The sequence below is a fragment of the Labeo rohita genome, chromosome 22 (assembly GCF_022985175.1).
Source record: "Labeo rohita strain BAU-BD-2019 chromosome 22, IGBB_LRoh.1.0, whole genome shotgun sequence".
In the NCBI taxonomy this organism is placed as follows: Eukaryota; Metazoa; Chordata; class Actinopteri; order Cypriniformes; family Cyprinidae; genus Labeo; species Labeo rohita.
In genome coordinates this window covers 36961623-36978657 of record NC_066890.1, presented here as the reverse complement: position 1 = coordinate 36978657, position 17035 = coordinate 36961623, and the positions used below count along the sequence as shown (strand labels likewise).

The window sequence follows — 17035 nt, the reverse complement described above, 5'->3', positions numbered from 1 at the left end:
TGTCCATCCCGGGATGCTTTGCGCTCATTTTAATGCAATTTTAATATTGTCAGTGGTGGACAAAGTTTCATCATGTACAAATAAATTCCCAGAATGCATTTTGAGGTGCTAAAATTGGATTACTAGCACATTGGATGTCATATATTTGTTGTTTTTAATAAACAACAAATGCTATTAAACAAATTATGCTATTAAAATTTTTGATTTGTTTTTTTGATTTTTCATATCAGTAAAATCTGTTGACTAAAAAAAATATTTAAAAATACTGAGTATAATTCATACTTCTTGAACTTGAAACTTGGGGAAAAGTGCTATTTAAAATGTATTTTAAAAAATGTATAAAAATTCCCATAATGCATTTTTATTACTAGCACATCAAATTTTCATATATTTGTTGTTTTATATAAAAAACAAATAAATTTTGTTGGACATAGGATAATTTGTTGCGCATTCATAACTTCAATTGAAACTTAAAATGTAAATGTATTAATATATAATAATAATATATATATATGAAAAGATATTTTAAAAAATATTTTAAATATTTTAAAAGTCAAAAGAGGCTTGGCTTGTAAGAGTGAATGAATATTGAATATATTTCATACGTAATGAACCTGAAACTTGGAAAAAATGTTGTTTAAAATTTTTTAAATTACAAAAATGCATTTTGAGGTGCTAGAATTTGATTACTTGCACATTAGATTTTATTTATATGTTGTTTTTTTATAAACAACAAATTCATTTAGTTGAAAATAAGATTTGTTGTTTGTTTGATTTGTTGTGCATTATTAACTTAAACCGAAATGTAAATATATTAAAATGTAAATATATTAAAAATGCTATTAAAAAACAAGAACAACAAAAAAAAAACATTTAAAAATTATTTTAAATATTTGAAAATAAAAAACAGCCTTGGCTATTGAATATTTCATACTTCATGAACTTAAATCTTGGGGGAAAAATGTTATTTAAAAGGTCTAAAAAAATGTATTAAAATTTCAAAAATGCATTTTGAGGTGCTAGAATATGATTACTAGCATATGAAATGTTCAAATATTTGCTGTTTTTAATAAACAACAAATTTATTTACTTGAAAATAGGAAACTTAAACTGAAACTTAAAATGCAAGTATATTAAAAATGATATATATATATTTATAGATTTAAACACAATTTGTTGTGCATTAATAAACTAAACTGAAACTTAAAATATAAATGTATTAAATGTTATTAATAAAAATATTTTTTGTTTTTTGATATCAGCAAAATCACTGTTAACTAGAAAAAAATATTTTAAAAATATTTTAAATATTGTAAAAGACAAAAGAGGCAGGTTGTAAGAATGAATGAATATTGAATATATTGAAAAACCTGGGGACAAATGTTATTCAAAAATGTATACAAGTTCCCAGAATGCATTTTGAGGTGCTAGAATTTGATTACTAGCACATCAAAGTTTCATAAATTTGCAGTTTCTAATAAACAACAATTTTATTTTGTTAAAAATAGGACAATTTGTTGTACATTAATAACTGAAACTTAAAATTTAAATGTATTAAAAATGCTATTAATAAATTAGTTTTTAAAATAGTTTAAAAGACAAAAGAGGCTCAGCTTGTAAGAATGAATATTGAATATATTTCATACTTAAAACTTGGAGGGGGGGGGGTGTAAAGTGTAAACTTGTAAAAAAAAAAAAGTCACAAACAATTGTGCACATTTTTGTTGCATTTTATTATAGATTGAAAATATCTCTGATATTTCATACAAATGATGTCTTGGTTTTTTTATAGAAGTAATGGCACCTACAATAAATATTTACTTACAAACTCATAAGATTACATGAGACTCAACAAAGCTTGATAATTATTTAACTTGTGAAAATATTTTTAAATCCATTAATTAAAACACAATTATTTTTTAATCATTTTCTCTTTGTACTTTACAACTTACAGCTGGCCATGAACATGATATGGAAAACACACAATATTGCTCTCCCCAGCTTAAAAAAGTGATTCATAATAATAAATAATAATAAAATCAGAGAGTATTTAATTGAAAGACTTTTTGGAAACAAAATAACTTGGATTTCTCTTTAGCTAGCTCATGAAGCTTTGTGTTTATCCAGTAAGTATTTCTGCTTTTTTTTTTTTCTCTTCTTCTTCAATGTACTAAAGACTCATGACTCAGTTGTTCAGACTGTACAGTTAAAACTGATAAAGGTGTGAATAAAACGAGTCAGTTATTGCATCACAGTACAGTAGCTGTACTGATGGCTGGCTGCTGATGGGGAAATCGCACACGTCTGACGCATCTGAGTCTGTGAAGTTGTCTGGAAGTAATGTGGGTTCAGTGCTGTGGGTTCAGGGTGCTCTTATTTGGTCCAGTGTAAGTTCAATGTTTCACAAGTTCAAGCAAAGCAGTTTTTCAGAAAGTGACTCAAGTGAGTGTACACGTGCTGATTGGACAAGCCGCCCAGACTGTGGTCGTCATCAGTGTACCACTGATAGAAAGACAGAACAGATCACACGTGAAAAAAAAACACTTAAAATATTCACCATATATCTATTTTTATAGTTTTTGGAGCTGTTTTACAGATTGTTGACATGTGTGTGTGTGTATACATAACAAATTAAAAAAGATAAATATAAAAAAAGTAATTAAGAAACACATCCAAAATAAAAAATAAAAATGCAAAAACAAATTAAGAAACAAAATAGATAAATTTTTAGTAATTTAAAATATTCATATTACATAAAATGTAGAATGTTTTGTGAAACATTAATCCAAAATAAAAAATAAAAATGTAAAAACAAATTAAGAAACATTTTTATATACATGTAATATTTTTAGTAATTTATATATAATATTTATATTTATTACATAAATGTAGGCATCATTTTTTATTAATATATGTAGAATTTTAGTGCTGTCTAATCGATTAATCGCATCCAAAATAAAAGTCTGTTTACATTACACATATGCGTGGGCTGTGTATATATGTATATATAAATATAAACATACATGTACTGTATATATTTAAGAAACAAATGTAATATATTATTACATGTAAATATTTATTATATTTATTATATATTTTCGAATATATACATGTACGTTGGTGTATTTATATATACATATAAATATACACAGCACACACACATATATTATGTAAACACAAACCTTTATTTTGGATGCGATTAATCGTAGTTAATCGATTTGACAGCACTAGTAATAATATATAACATTATGTATTTTAAAATTTGCATTTTAAAAATGCAATTCTGCTACTGTCTTACCATTGCATCAAAGTCCACTTGTTCATCCACGAGTGCTTTAGAGATCTGAGCAGATTGTTGGAAGTGAACATTATCTAAAAATAAATAAAAAGATGTTTTTAATTGACCCAGGAAACATATATCTGTAGTTTTTAGAAAATATTTTTAACTAAAATAACTAGTATGACAGTATGAATAAAGTAATAAAAAAATGTCAATAATATTTAAGAGCTGAATATCAAAATTTCATATGCATTTTACATCATTTAATAAACTAACAATGAAAAAAAATTAATAAATAAAAACATTAAACAAGAATGCAGCTTATTTTTATTTTGCATTTTCATATTGATTTAATTTTCATTTATTTAAGTTTAATTTGCGTTTGCTTAGTTGCAGAGACAGGACGAGAGACAGAGAGACAGAGAGACGGAGAGGGAGAGAGACAGGGGTCGTATCTCACCGTCAGCCGTGCCGTGCACCAAGAGGTACTTGACCGATTTAAAGTTCTTGGCTCTTTCCATCACTGTAGAACTCTGCAAGAATTATAACATCCCATAAACCCTCTGTGACGCAGCGTTTGTGCTTTCCTCTCGTGAGTTATTTTAGGACTGACTAACAGTTTTCTGTGATGTCAACCAATGAGTTCATCAGAAAAAATGTAGAATTTCCAAGCATGACTTACATCATAAAAGGCCTGGTTCTCCGCTGGCGTCAGCATGTACCTCTCAGTGTAAATAGAGTCTGGGGGAAATTACAGAACAACGGTCTTATCACATGACAGGAATGAATTTCAATGAGGTGATACGTAATGTAAAATGAGACGTAATAATGCTCAGTAGTAACGGAGTACATGTAATCTAAATTACGTAATCAGATTACAAAAATCAAGTACTTGTAATTAGATTACATTACATTTGAAAATGCTTAGAATCAGATTACAGTTACTTTTTAATGGATTACATGATTACATATTCCCACAACAAAAACAAGTTAGGTCAAACGTAATCTAAAAGTAATCAAAAAGTAATCAGACTACATTACCTAATATATGTAATCCAGACTATGTTACTAAATACAATTTCATCATGTAATTTGTAATCAGTAATGGATTACAATTTGTAATTTACACAGCACTGACAGTTATACATAATACATACCATAATACTCCCATTTAGACACTGGAGCGACGGACATTCCGCATTTAAAAACTCCACTTCCGGCTCCCAAAACCATCGAACTGACATAACCACCGTAAGACTGTATCACAAACACATGGTTATTTATACGGTGGCTCAAAAAATCATATTTGGACTTAAAAGGCATGAATATCTTTGCATCAAATAACAAAAAGTACAGTTTGTCAAATTCATTATGTCAGAACAAAGATTTATGGTAATTAGACTTACCCAGCCCCAGATGGCAATTCTGTCTTTATCAATAAAGCCCATGTCAATAAATTGTCTAAAAATGAAGAAAAAATATATAATTGTCATTTTTAATTTAATTAAATGCAGATGTCAATTATATGCAATGTAACATATGATTAAACCAACTGTTACAGTTGAATTATGAGTGAATTACTGCTAGAATACTGTACTTCACTATAATTGTTTTTAGTGTGGGGGGTTTTAGGGTCTTTGAGTTGGTTGCTTGGGCATTGCTAAATTGCCAGGGTGTTTTAATACTGTAAGGTTGCTTTGACACAACCTGTTTTGTTAAAAAAGCGCTGTATAAATAAACGTGATTGACTGATTGATTTTGGGTGGTTGCTAGGCATTGTTAGGTTGACAGGATGTTGCTAGTTGGTTTCCATGGCATTTTTGGGTGGTTGCTAGAGTATTGCTAGGTTGCTAGGTGGATGTTAGTGTCACAAAATGGTTTCAAGGGTGTTGGGAGCTGATGCTAGGGCATTGCCAAGGTGCTAGGGTGTTGCTAGATGGTTTGCAGAGCTTTGCTGTAGTTTGTAGCTTCCAGGGTGTTCTGGATGGTTGCTAGGTTGTTGGTAAGGTGATCTAAGTGGTCACTACAGTGTTGCTACATTGGTAGGTAGTTTTCAAGATGATTTGAGTACATCGAGTTGATTGGAGTGGTGTTCTGGATGGTTGCTAGGGTGATTTGAGTGGTCACTAGTGTGGGGCTACAGACTATAGCTAACAGGGTTTTCTGGGGTGTTGCTAGGGTGATTTGGGTGGTCATTAGAGTGTTGCTACAGTTTGTAGCTTCCAGGGTGTTCTGGAGGGTTGCTAGGCCATTGCTAGGATTATTTGGGTGGCTATTAGGGTGTTGATACATTTTTTAGCTTCCACAGTGTTCTGGGTGGTTGCTAGGGTGTTGCTAAGGTGATTTAGGTGGTCACTAGAGCATAGCTACAGACTGTAGCTCCAGGGTGTTCTGGGGGTTGCTAGGTCATTGCTAGGGTGATCTGGATGGTCACTAGAGCATTGTTAAAGATTGTAGCTTTCAGGGTGTTCTGCAGGGTTGCTATGTCATTGCTAGGGCGATTTGGGTGATCATTAGAGTGTTCCTACAGATTGTTAAAGACTGCAGCTTCCAGGGTGTTCTGGGGGGTTGTTAGGTCATTGCTAGGGTGATCTGGGTGGTCACTAGAGCATTGTTAAAGACTGTAGCTTTCAGGGTGTTCTGGAGGGTTACTAGGGTAATTTGGGAGGTCACTAGTGCGTGGCTACAGACTGTAGCTTCCAGGGTGTTCTGGGGGATTGCTAGGTCATTGCTAAGGTGATTTGGGTGGTCACTAGAGCGTTGCTACAGATTGTAGCTTCCAAGGTGTTCTGGGGGGTTATTAGGTCATTGCCAGGGTGATCTTGATGGTCAATAGAGCTTTGCTAGGTGGATTTTTCAAGCTGGTAGGCTGGTAGTTTCTAAGATGATTTGAGTGCATGTTTGGTTTCCATGGAGTTGTAGGTGGTTGCCAGGACATTGGGTAGTTTCTAAGATGATTTGAGTGCATTGCTATGGGGGTTGCCAGGGTGTTCTGGGTGGTTGCTAGGGCATTGCTAAGTGTTTACCAGGGTGTTCTAAGTGGTTTCTAGGATGTTGCTAAGTGGTTTCTATGGTGTTCATGGTAGTGGCTTGGGTGCTGCTAGGTAGTTTCCAGAGGGTTCAGGGTGGTTCTTAGGATGATTTAGGTGGTCACTAGGGATAGTATGACAACTATGTTGCTAAGTGGTTTCTGAGGTATTCTAGTTGTTTGCTAGGGCATTGATAAATGGTTTCCAAGATGTTCTGTGTGGTTGCTAGGACATGGATCCTAGAGTGTTGCTACAGGCTGTAGCTTCCACAGTGTTCTGGGTGGTTGCTAGGGCGTTGCCAGGGTGATTTGGATGGTCACTACAGTGATGCTATAATTTGTAGCTTCCAAAGTGTTCTGGGTCTTTGCTAGGGTATTGCTTAGTGGTTTCCAAAATGTTCTGGGTGGTTGCTTGGCTATTTGTCTACTGGAGCAAGTCAAAAGAGTTTAGATATGAATCTTTTATTGTAAGTCTATGAGATTTTTTTCACCATTTTAACATCCAACAGGCGAAAAATTGTCAGTCTGATTGCTTAGTAATGTACCAGTTCACCTCTCCTCAACAAAACACATGGTTTGAGGAATTATTCATGTCTGCAGCACAAAAACATCAATATATATATTCTCCTGAGAGCAGTGTGGACACATATTTGTACCTAGCAGCTGTTATCTGATCCTCGACTTCATAAGTGCCAAGTCGTTTGTAGAGGGCATGCATGATTTTGTCTCCCTGGTAACCACTTCCTCTCCCATCAAAGCTGGCCACAATCACTTGCTCTGTGCTGGCCAAATATGTGGACCAACCCACCCTGAATCGGAAATCTGACTTCTGACTGCAGGGGCCCGCATATCTACAGGATATGAAAGAAATAAGACTGTAGTGGCCATCAAACCCAAATCAGTGTTTCAAATCAAACCACAAAAAGTGTAGTGAGCTTACACATCAATAAGCAGAGGATATTTTTTGGATTTGTCAAAATTAGGAGGCAGAGTCATCTGGTACCAAAGGTCTGAGAGGGGGAAAAAAAACAAGATTTTAAACAAACAAACTTTCTAGGTTATTTGATACGCTTCTAAGCTCTCCTGCAGAGGCAGCCTTACCAAACTCTCCGATCTTCAGCTTGCCATGTGTAACTGATGGCATTGCAATACCCTGCAGATTATTTTCCAAATCTTTGTTGTCTTCAAGAACTCTCACCTCTAAAAAATGTTTTGAGAAATTCAGTGAGAGACTAGGAATTGTACTGATATTAAACTGATATTAAAGCTTAGCCATACCCGTTCCATCTTGGCTGTTTCTCAGTGTATGCAGAGGCAGTCCAGGCCCTTCAGAAACAAACAAACAAAAGGAGTTGAGAACATTTTGGTGTGCTTTATGCATATAGAGTGCTATAGAAAAAAACGTATATGCATGACGTACCAGAACAGCTCATGAGGTAGTAGGTTCCTTCAGTGCTAAACAGGGCAGAATTATATTTGCACCGATCTTCATTGAGGGTACAGGTCAGACACTCACGCTCAGAATGAGAAGCACCGTTTATGGTGATTCTGCAGAAAAAAAAAAAAATAATACACAATTTATTGAATTTTTTTTTTAAATCTGAAAATGACTGATTTCAGCTAGCGACACTCACTTGTAAACGTTCCTTTGGCCCGGATTCGCATTGTTCTCATTACTCACAAAGTATCTGTCGCAAACAGAGAAAAAAAGTTGAGAAAAGAATCTTGAACACATTTAATGACAGAAGTTTTTAGTAAATTAACTTACACAGCATTGCTCGTGACCTTAAGGATGCTAGTGACCTCCCAATTTCCGCTTGTCAGGAACTTTTTTTCAGTCTAGGAAACATTGTCAGACAATATATAAATATAAATACCAATACATACTAATACCAATATCCAATACAGAACAAAAATTTACAGATAATGTACTCACCCCCTTGTTATCCAAGATGTTCAAGTTTCTTTCTTCAGTCGTAAAGAAATTGAGGAATTGAGGAAAACATTTCAGCATTTTTCTCCATATAATGGACTGCTATGGTGTCCCGATTTTGAACTTCCAAAAAGCAGCTTCAAACGATCCCAAATGCGGCTGTAAATGATCCCAGCCGAGGAAGAAGGGTCTTATTTAGTGAACGATCGGTTATTTTCATTAAAAAAATGCAATTTAAATACTTTTTAATCTCAAATGCTTGTCTTGTCTTGCTCTGCCTGAACTCTGTGTATTCTGGATCAAGACAGTTAGGGTATGTCGAAAACTCCAATCATATTTTGTCCCCTAACTTCAAAATCATTTCAAAATCATCCTACATCACTGCATAAGTACCGACCCAGTCTTTGAAAAGTGAACATGCAAAGAAGATCAAACACCCTTAACAGAAAAGCTAAAGCAGCGATTTAGGATGATTTCGAAGTTGAGGGAGAACATGAGATGGGAGTTTTTCAACATACCCTAACTGTCATGAACCGGAAAAAAGGCAGAGCTCAGGCAGAGAAAGACAAGACGAGCATTTGACATTAAAAAGTATATAAATTGTATTATTTTTATGAAAATAACCAATCGTTTCAACAGATAAGACCCTTCTTCCTCGGCTGGGATCGTTTAAAACCGCATTTGGGATCGTTTGAAGCCGCATTTAAACTGCATTTTGCAAGTTCAAAATCGGGGCACCATAGACATCCATTATAATGAGAAAAATGCTGAAATGTTTCCCTCAAAAAACATAATTTCTTTACGACTGAAGAAAGAAAGACATGAACATCTTGGATGACAAGGGGGTGAGTACATTATCTGTAAATTTTTGTTCTGGAAGTGGACTTCTCCTTTAATGCAATAATAAAACCTTAAATATGTTTAAATATACATTTTAAATATACAAAATTGCATTAAATCATTTTTTATAGCTTGTGAACTTACTCCACTGAAATAAACAAGATGTTTAAATTGCGCGCTGTCACTCATAAAATAGTAACAACTGTTGCCGTCCGGTCGAAAGACAGGTTGATCTGGAGAGAACTAGGAAAGCAAAGCAAACATACCAATAAACAGACATATTAGCTTGACTCAATCCTGCATTAAATATCAACTGGCAATTGTGTAATTGAATAATTCATACATGGCCAACCCAGCCCGTGCTGCTTGTGATAGTCTGGCTCTGTTGAAACAAAAAGCGCATATTAGAAAAAAACTTGTGATTGGACAAAGACTTCCTTCAGTTTATTCAGTTTATGACTCTCCAATAGTCTAAGAAGTTAGATGTACCAGTGAACTTTCTATCCAACCGGTGCTGTTGAAGTCGTATGCCTGCAAAATAACATAGCTCTGCGTTCTCTTCTGCCACTGCACTGCAATTCGCTCTTCTAATGCCCAGGTAACAGTGCTCAGGTAGTGGTCTCTGTAATAAAACACCTAAGGTCAAAATTACTGTTTGATCTGGCTGAAAAACACATGGTAACTCCAAAACTCCTTACCCTGCACCAACAACACTGGGAACCAGGATTTCATTGGTCGTGGATGAGTTTGTATCATAGACAAACAGTTTGACGGTTGGGTTTGGGGTTCCAGCCTTGGAAACAAGCAAATGGGAGCATCAAAAATGAATGTGTGTTTTAAGTGAATAACAGCCAAAAATTAAATTGGCTAAAAATGTACTCACCCTCAGGCCATCCAAGATGTAGATGGGTTTGTTTCTTCATCAGAAACAGTTTGGAGATATTTAGCATAACATCACTTGCTCACCATTGCAGTGAATGGGTGCCATCAGAACAGCTGATAAAATATTTGAGTAATCCACATGACTCTAATCAATCAATTAACATCTTGTAAAATGAAAAGCTGCCTGTTTGTATGAAACAAACCCATCACGAAGATGTTTTGTTGTGTCATGTTGTTTTTAATCAGCTGTTTGGACTCTCATTCTGACGACACCCATTCACTGCAGAGCTTCCTTTGGCGAGCAAGTGATGGAATGCTAAATTTCTCCAAATCTGTTCCACTGAAGAAACACACTCATCTACATCTTGGATGGCCCGAGAGTAAATTATCTGGCGAACAATTCCTTTAAAATCACATTTTGCTTTAAAATTACCTTGGGGTATGGTATAAAGACCGTTTCTGGATACTGGCCTTCTCCGTACCATGAATACTCAATGTTGTGGACTCCCGTGTCGTTAAATTTGGCGTACGCCACAAACCTCCCATTTGGTGACCACCACAGAGCAAAGTTGGTGGAAAACATCTCCTCTACAGAGAAAACAGACACACAAGATCACTTCATGGTGCCTTTTTTGATCATTTTTGCAAATGTCCTCTGTTGTGAATGGTTAACATTAACCCGCTTCACTAAATTTGCATCTCTTACCCTCGTACACCCAGTCAGGAATCCCATTGAGGATCAAGTTATGGGCTCCATCAGTAGTGACCTGCTTGAATGCAGTCGTGGGAGTTTCCTTCACATAGACATTGTATTTCCACACAAAAGCCTGTGTGAATTTGAGAAGAATATCACATTTTTGTTGGGTGGGAATGTGTGTGCACAAGCAGTTTTGTGGAAGCTTCTTTGACACTCCTATTACTCCCTTGAGTTCGACTACTCAAATCCATATTTTTGCCTCACATTTGTGTAACCATCTCACAATAAATAACCTTTTTGAACCCCTTCAGTCTGGGTTTCGTGAATTTTTACAGAACTAAGACAGCTTTAATCAAAGACACCAGTGATTGATGGCTTCTAATATCCATTCTCAACCTTCTTGATCTAAGAAGTCAATCAGAGTTTATTACTTATACGTCTTGAAAGAGTGTTTGGTGTGTCAGGGACAGTTTTGAAGTGGTTTAGATCCTATTTTACTGATTGTTCCTAGTTCGTTTCATTGGTGTTCCTCAGGGCTCAGTCTTGGGCCCTTTACTTTTTAATATTTAACCATCACCAATCGCCCATCTCTTAAGATTGCTCGGCCTTCAATATCATTTGTATGCTACTTTTCTTTCAGACAGTAGTACTGACAGTAGTAGTACAGTAGACAGTAGTAATGATTTCAACTATTGCCAAAAATGTAGTTAACACTGCTACTTTTAGTTAGCTACCCTCATAAATGTTTAAAAACATGCTAGCGAACCAAGTTCTGCATACACAGAAAGAACAAACTTTAACAAAACAATGTCAGATATTTATCAATACATGACATAGCGAAAACTAGTTAAATGACGACAATACTGATAATGTTTTATGACATGCACATGACAATTCACTTTCTACATGAGGTGGTGAACTGATAAGATACTCACTAGTTTATGGCCAGCTGGTGACCATGCTAGATACTGGACTTCATGTGGGATATCTGTATTAATAAAATCCCTGAAATAGAAAGCAATTACTCATCTACAATAAATACAAAGTGATTATTAATCAGTTTTGACATAGCCTGGTGATCCATAGCACACAGCTTGGAAGACCATAAAAAACGCTAGTAAACAAACCTTTTTTCCATGTCGTAGATTGAATACGATGCACTGTAGGAGTGTCTCCATAGCTGGTGAAGAAAGCCAACATTAAACATCTGGATACCAATACCAGATGATAAATGATTAAGTATCCATCAAAGCGTTTCATTGATTACCTTTGTATAGTTGCTCAGGAAACAGATGTATTTTTGATCGGCTGATACCATGTAGTCAAAAGCTTCCACACGGGACTGATAACATCAAAGAAAGACAACCGTTTTAAGTTCAAGGAATCGATACAAATGTGCATTTATGCTTATGCCATTTAATAGATGCTGTTATCAGACTTTTAAACAGTTCTAAGAACAGAGAATAGCTACCTATTAACCATGTATTTATGTACAGTAGTCAATATTTGAAGTGGATTAAAACCTTTCATCAAAGTTGTCCTAAAACCAAAACATGTTCTAATGGTCTTGTCTAAGGACAACTTTGATTAACTTTTTTGATCCACTTCAAATGTTGACTACTGTATAAAGACTTAATTTTGTTGCATATAGCTTGACTCAAACAAATAAACAATTTTTCTGAAGAAAAATGAGTCGTGCTTTCTTGGTCAAAAACTGCTTACTGCCCCAAGTATAAAGAGACCCAACCCCGCATCTTTAAATGTACATTTATAGGAATTTTTGCTTGTTTAATTGCCCATCTGACAAAAATCATAGAAATCATGAAGATAATGCGTCATGGTTCACACACGTCCAGTAAGTGACATTCAAACCACATTTCAAAACACCACTTCCTACTTAAAACAGGAAAGATGTAGCAAACGCCCTTACAAATATCTGTTGGTTCACAAATTCACTTTCACTTCCTGTGGCTGCATTGATCAGAAGCAATGAACCATCTTCTGTCTTGTGAAGATATTCATCATCTGCATGAAAAATAGTGCAGAATAGCAGCAAAAATGTCAATATGCTTTTTTAAAAAGTTTACTTACAAAAAATGTTATGGTATTACCATGTTTTTGGACACTGTACTATAAATACTTTAAGAACCAAATGAAAACTATGGTACATAGTATATTTCAAAGTACCGTAATGTTCCTATTTGATACCATCATTGAACCACAGCCACCGTATACTTTTAATCTGGGTTTATATATTTATTTGTAGGGGTTGTTTATTTTGTAGTACCTGAGACCCATCGCATGTTGTATGACTTGGTTCTTCCAGTTCCATTGAAGTAATCTTCTAGAGTAAAAGTCCTCTGGGATTCAGTTTTATCATCTAAGAGACAGACAGATGGACAGGTAAGTAGATGGACAGACAGGTAGGTATGCAGACGGATGGACGGACAGACAGACAGACAGACAGACAGGTAGACGCATGGACAGACAAGACAGATAGATAGACAGATAGACAGACAGATAGACAGACAGGTAGACAGACGCATGGACAGACAAGACAGATAGATAGACAGATAGACAGACAGGTAGGTAGATGGATGGACGGATAGACAGGTAGGTAGACAGACAGACAGATAGACAGGCAGGTAGACAGACAGACAGATAGACAGGCAGGTAGATGGGTGGACAGACAGACAGGTAGGTAGATGGACGGACGGATAGACAGGTAGATAGGCAGGAAGACAGACGGACAGTTAGACAGGTAGGTAGATGGGCAGACAGATAGACAGACAGGTAGGCAGGCAGATGGACAGACGGATAGACAGGTAGGTAGACAGACAGACAGATAGACAGGCAGGTAGACAGACAGACAGATAGACAGGCAGGTAGATAGGTGGACAGACAGACAGACAGACAGGTAGGTAGATGGACGGACAGATAGACAGGTAGATAGGCAGGCAGACAGACGGACAGTTAGACAGGTAGGTAGATGGACGGACGGATGGACAGATAGATAGATAGATGGACAGATAGACAGGCAGGTAGATGGGCAGACAGATAGACAGACAGGTAGAGAGACAGATAGACAGACAGACAGGTAGAGAGAGAGATAGATAGATAGACAGACAGGTAGGTAGGTAGGTAGATAGATGGACAGATGGACAGTTATACTGGTAGGCAGATAGACAGACAGATAGGCAGGCAGATGGACAGACGAATAGACAGGTAGGTAGACAGACAGACGGACAGATAGACAGGCAGGTAGATGGGCGGACAGATAGACAGACAGACAGATAGATAGACAGACAGGTAGAGAGATAGATAGACAGACAGACAGGGAGGTAGATAGATGGACAGACGGACAGTTAGACTGGTAGGCAGATAGACAGACAGGTAGGCAGGCAGATGGACAGACGGATAGACAGGTAGGTAGACAGACGGACAGATAGACAGGCAGGTAGATGGGCGGACAGATAGACAGACAGACAGGTAGAAAGACAGATAGATAGACAGACAGGTAGAGAGATAGATAGACAGACAGACAGGTAGAGAGATAGATAGATAGACAGACAGGGAGGTAGACAGATGGACAGACGGACAGTTAGACTGGTAGGCAGATAGACAGACAGGTAGGCAGGCAGATGGACAGACGGATAGACAGGTAGGTAGACAGACGGACAGATAGACAGGCAGGTAGATGGGCGGACAGATAGACAGGCAGACAGGTAGAAAGACAGATAGATAGACAGACAGACAGGTAGGTAGGTAGATAGATGGACAGTTAGACTGCTAGGCAGATGGATGAAAGATGATGGACGGTCAAATGGACAGATAAGTAGGTAGATAGAAAGATAGACAGACAGACAAAAAGATAGATAGATATATAGAGATAGATGGATAGATAGATAGATAGATAGATAGATATAAATGTGATTTACTGAAGCACAAACTTTCTCAGTATGTGTTGTATAATAAAATGTGCATTATATAATGAAAATCATTATCCTGTACAAAGTTCAGATTAAGGGGAAGATAATGGCTCAGATAAGAGCAGCAGAGCGTCACGATCTGAAAACACTGATGTAAGCACTCCTGCAGCCAGTCACCTGTGACCGCCTACTAACTATAACATTACTTCAGTTAGACTTGTACACCCATTAAACATGTATGACTAACAGTTTGACATTTACAAGTTTAATAAGAATCCACAGCGCTATCATTCAGAAATACTGATTTAATAAGGCACAATAAAAAAAAACATATCTATATAAAGGCGTAATGATTTATCCATATAAAATCACTCACCGTTGAGTAAAATGGCTGTTGGAACCGCTATTACCACAACTACCACTACGACTCCAAATGCTGCCAGAATCCATTTTCCAACCCCCTAAAATATGTCAAGAATATACGAATCAAACAAATTCCACTTTTAAATCAGTCATACACTCAAAGAACGCAGCACCTTCTGAGACTCTCCAAATGCGCTTTTACGCACAAGTTTCTCTAAGTTAAAAACGTCATTTTACAAAATGTGCACACAATATTTGCAACATTTAGCACTTACTGACCATTTTAGAGTGGAATGCGAGAGTCTTGGTTTAGAATTCCGTTATTATCCAGCGCAATTCGGGTTCTCTGTTGCGCGCTGACGCTCCCCGGAGTCGAATAGAGCAGGAGTGTTAAATATTACCTCAACTTTGCTTGTTAAGGAAACAATACCGTGATGACAGATTAAAGTTCGCATTCCTTTAAAACGCGTTATCTTAGATATGGTGATATTTCCGAAATGCATGTCAAAACCACTAATGAAGCAGAGTGAGGCGTTTTCTGCACAAAAGAAAGTTTACTCGAGTTTGTCACAAGAACATGTTGTGAGAGAAAGGAAGTCGTCGTCCTCAAATGTTTATGCAAAACAGATCATTTTACATTTGCATCATCAAACGCTATCAAATGCCTTCCCGTGCTAAAATTAACCATGGTTTTACACAAATACAAGCCAAAAAAGCATGGTTAATGTAATTAAACCATGGTAAACACCGAACTTTTGCTGAATAGTCTAACCATGGTATTTGTAGTAAAAATGTGGTTATACAAACAGTAATCAATACGCCAAAAACATGGTTACTACATTTTTACTATAATAAAGCCATGGTTAATTTTTGTAAGGGTTGTTACATAAGCTATGTGATTCGTCAGACGCGCTTATATATTTACATACCAGTGAAATCCAGTTTTCCGACTAGTTTTGAGTTCCTCGTTAGCTTGTTACATTGCTACCACAGGCCAACTAGCTTTGCCAACTAATAGCTGGTTTATTACTGCTTAAACACGTTCTATAAACGTGCTAAATAGCTATTTTACAACAAAAATGAAACGAGGGATTTCTGTGCACACTTTTGAAAGTTGTTCATGAAATTAACCTCTGATTCGATTCAAACCGTTCGAACGAGAAGATCCGAATCGGACTTTCTTTCAGCTAGGAATGACAGCAAACGGTTAGTAAATAAATCTATTAATTTATGAATCAAAGCCTTAAAACTTAACCTACGTTTACTGTTATATATAACGTGTTTTAATGAAAATATGAAGCGTTAGCAGTATGAATCAGACGTGTATAATGAATTAACAGCTATAAGCAATCAGTATATCATTAAATATGGAATATTGATGCATTACATTTATCTAAACTAAGAAGTAGTGCCATTTTCTCTATATGGATCACATGTGGCCTTAGAAAGCCAGCATTCCCTCGCACGTAATGGCCTGTTTTCTGACACTTTTACAGCAGGCCTCATATTGCCTCTCAGACCATAAAATTTATGATGGTCATTGATAAAGCACATACTAAATAATGTGAGGTGACATAGGCGTACTTCCCTGAGCTTTTTTTTTTTAAAAGGAGATGAAGCGTGTGTTTGACCTTAGCATAGACGCATCCGCACTCTCTATTTTGACAACAAATTCCCTGTTTTAAGTTTGTAAAGATTTGATAAGATAAACACTACAAAAACACATCTGAACATAGTTAATTAAGTCTTCAGTGGTTCATGCAGGCCATTTTGGGAAGTAGATATTGCATGTGGTTCTACTTTGTATAAACTACTTGATTAAGTCAGAATGGATTTTCTCCCACATTAGACACTTATTCCCAAATATTATGATTCAGGAATAGTGTCAACCCATCTTTTTTGGCATTAAGCATTATGTATTGCATCGTTTTTCCATTCTTCAATCGTTTCTGTGGTCTTTGAAAGAGTGTGAGAGAGTGCATTTATTATGTTGGTGTCTAAGCATGCTCTGGGTGTGGCATTCAATTCCATTTCATAACCGTCGATTGCAGTCATGCAGTGTGTAGTTGTGGTTTGCCGAAAG

General features: G+C 36.2%; 1 protein-coding gene across 2 annotated transcripts; it reads right to left on the bottom strand.

The window, feature by feature from the left end:
* Nucleotides 1–2087: 2087 nt before the first annotated feature.
* On the bottom strand, nucleotides 2088–15897 carry dpp4 (dipeptidyl-peptidase 4). 2 transcript variants are annotated; one of them, XM_051095105.1, is made up of 27 exons: nucleotides 15882–15897; nucleotides 15232–15363; nucleotides 14966–15050; nucleotides 12948–13040; nucleotides 12591–12685; nucleotides 11928–12002; nucleotides 11788–11840; nucleotides 11596–11665; nucleotides 10670–10790; nucleotides 10397–10551; nucleotides 9780–9874; nucleotides 9571–9703; nucleotides 9425–9463; nucleotides 9226–9324; nucleotides 8077–8147; nucleotides 7943–7996; nucleotides 7729–7856; nucleotides 7587–7634; nucleotides 7410–7508; nucleotides 7249–7318; nucleotides 6965–7159; nucleotides 4687–4741; nucleotides 4438–4537; nucleotides 3963–4021; nucleotides 3741–3813; nucleotides 3299–3372; nucleotides 2088–2502 (listed from the first exon to the last, which is right to left on the bottom strand). In XM_051095105.1, exons 2-27 carry the CDS (start codon nucleotides 15232–15234, stop codon nucleotides 2410–2412), a joined length of 2235 nt encoding a protein of 744 aa, XP_050951062.1. In that variant the 5' UTR covers nucleotides 15235–15363; nucleotides 15882–15897; the 3' UTR covers nucleotides 2088–2409. The 2 variants fall into 2 exon arrangements, with proteins under 2 accessions (XP_050951062.1, XP_050951061.1); XM_051095104.1 differs by lacking the exon at nucleotides 15882–15897 and having other exon boundaries at nucleotides 15232–15544.
* Between the last annotated feature and the right edge of the window lie 1138 nt (nucleotides 15898–17035).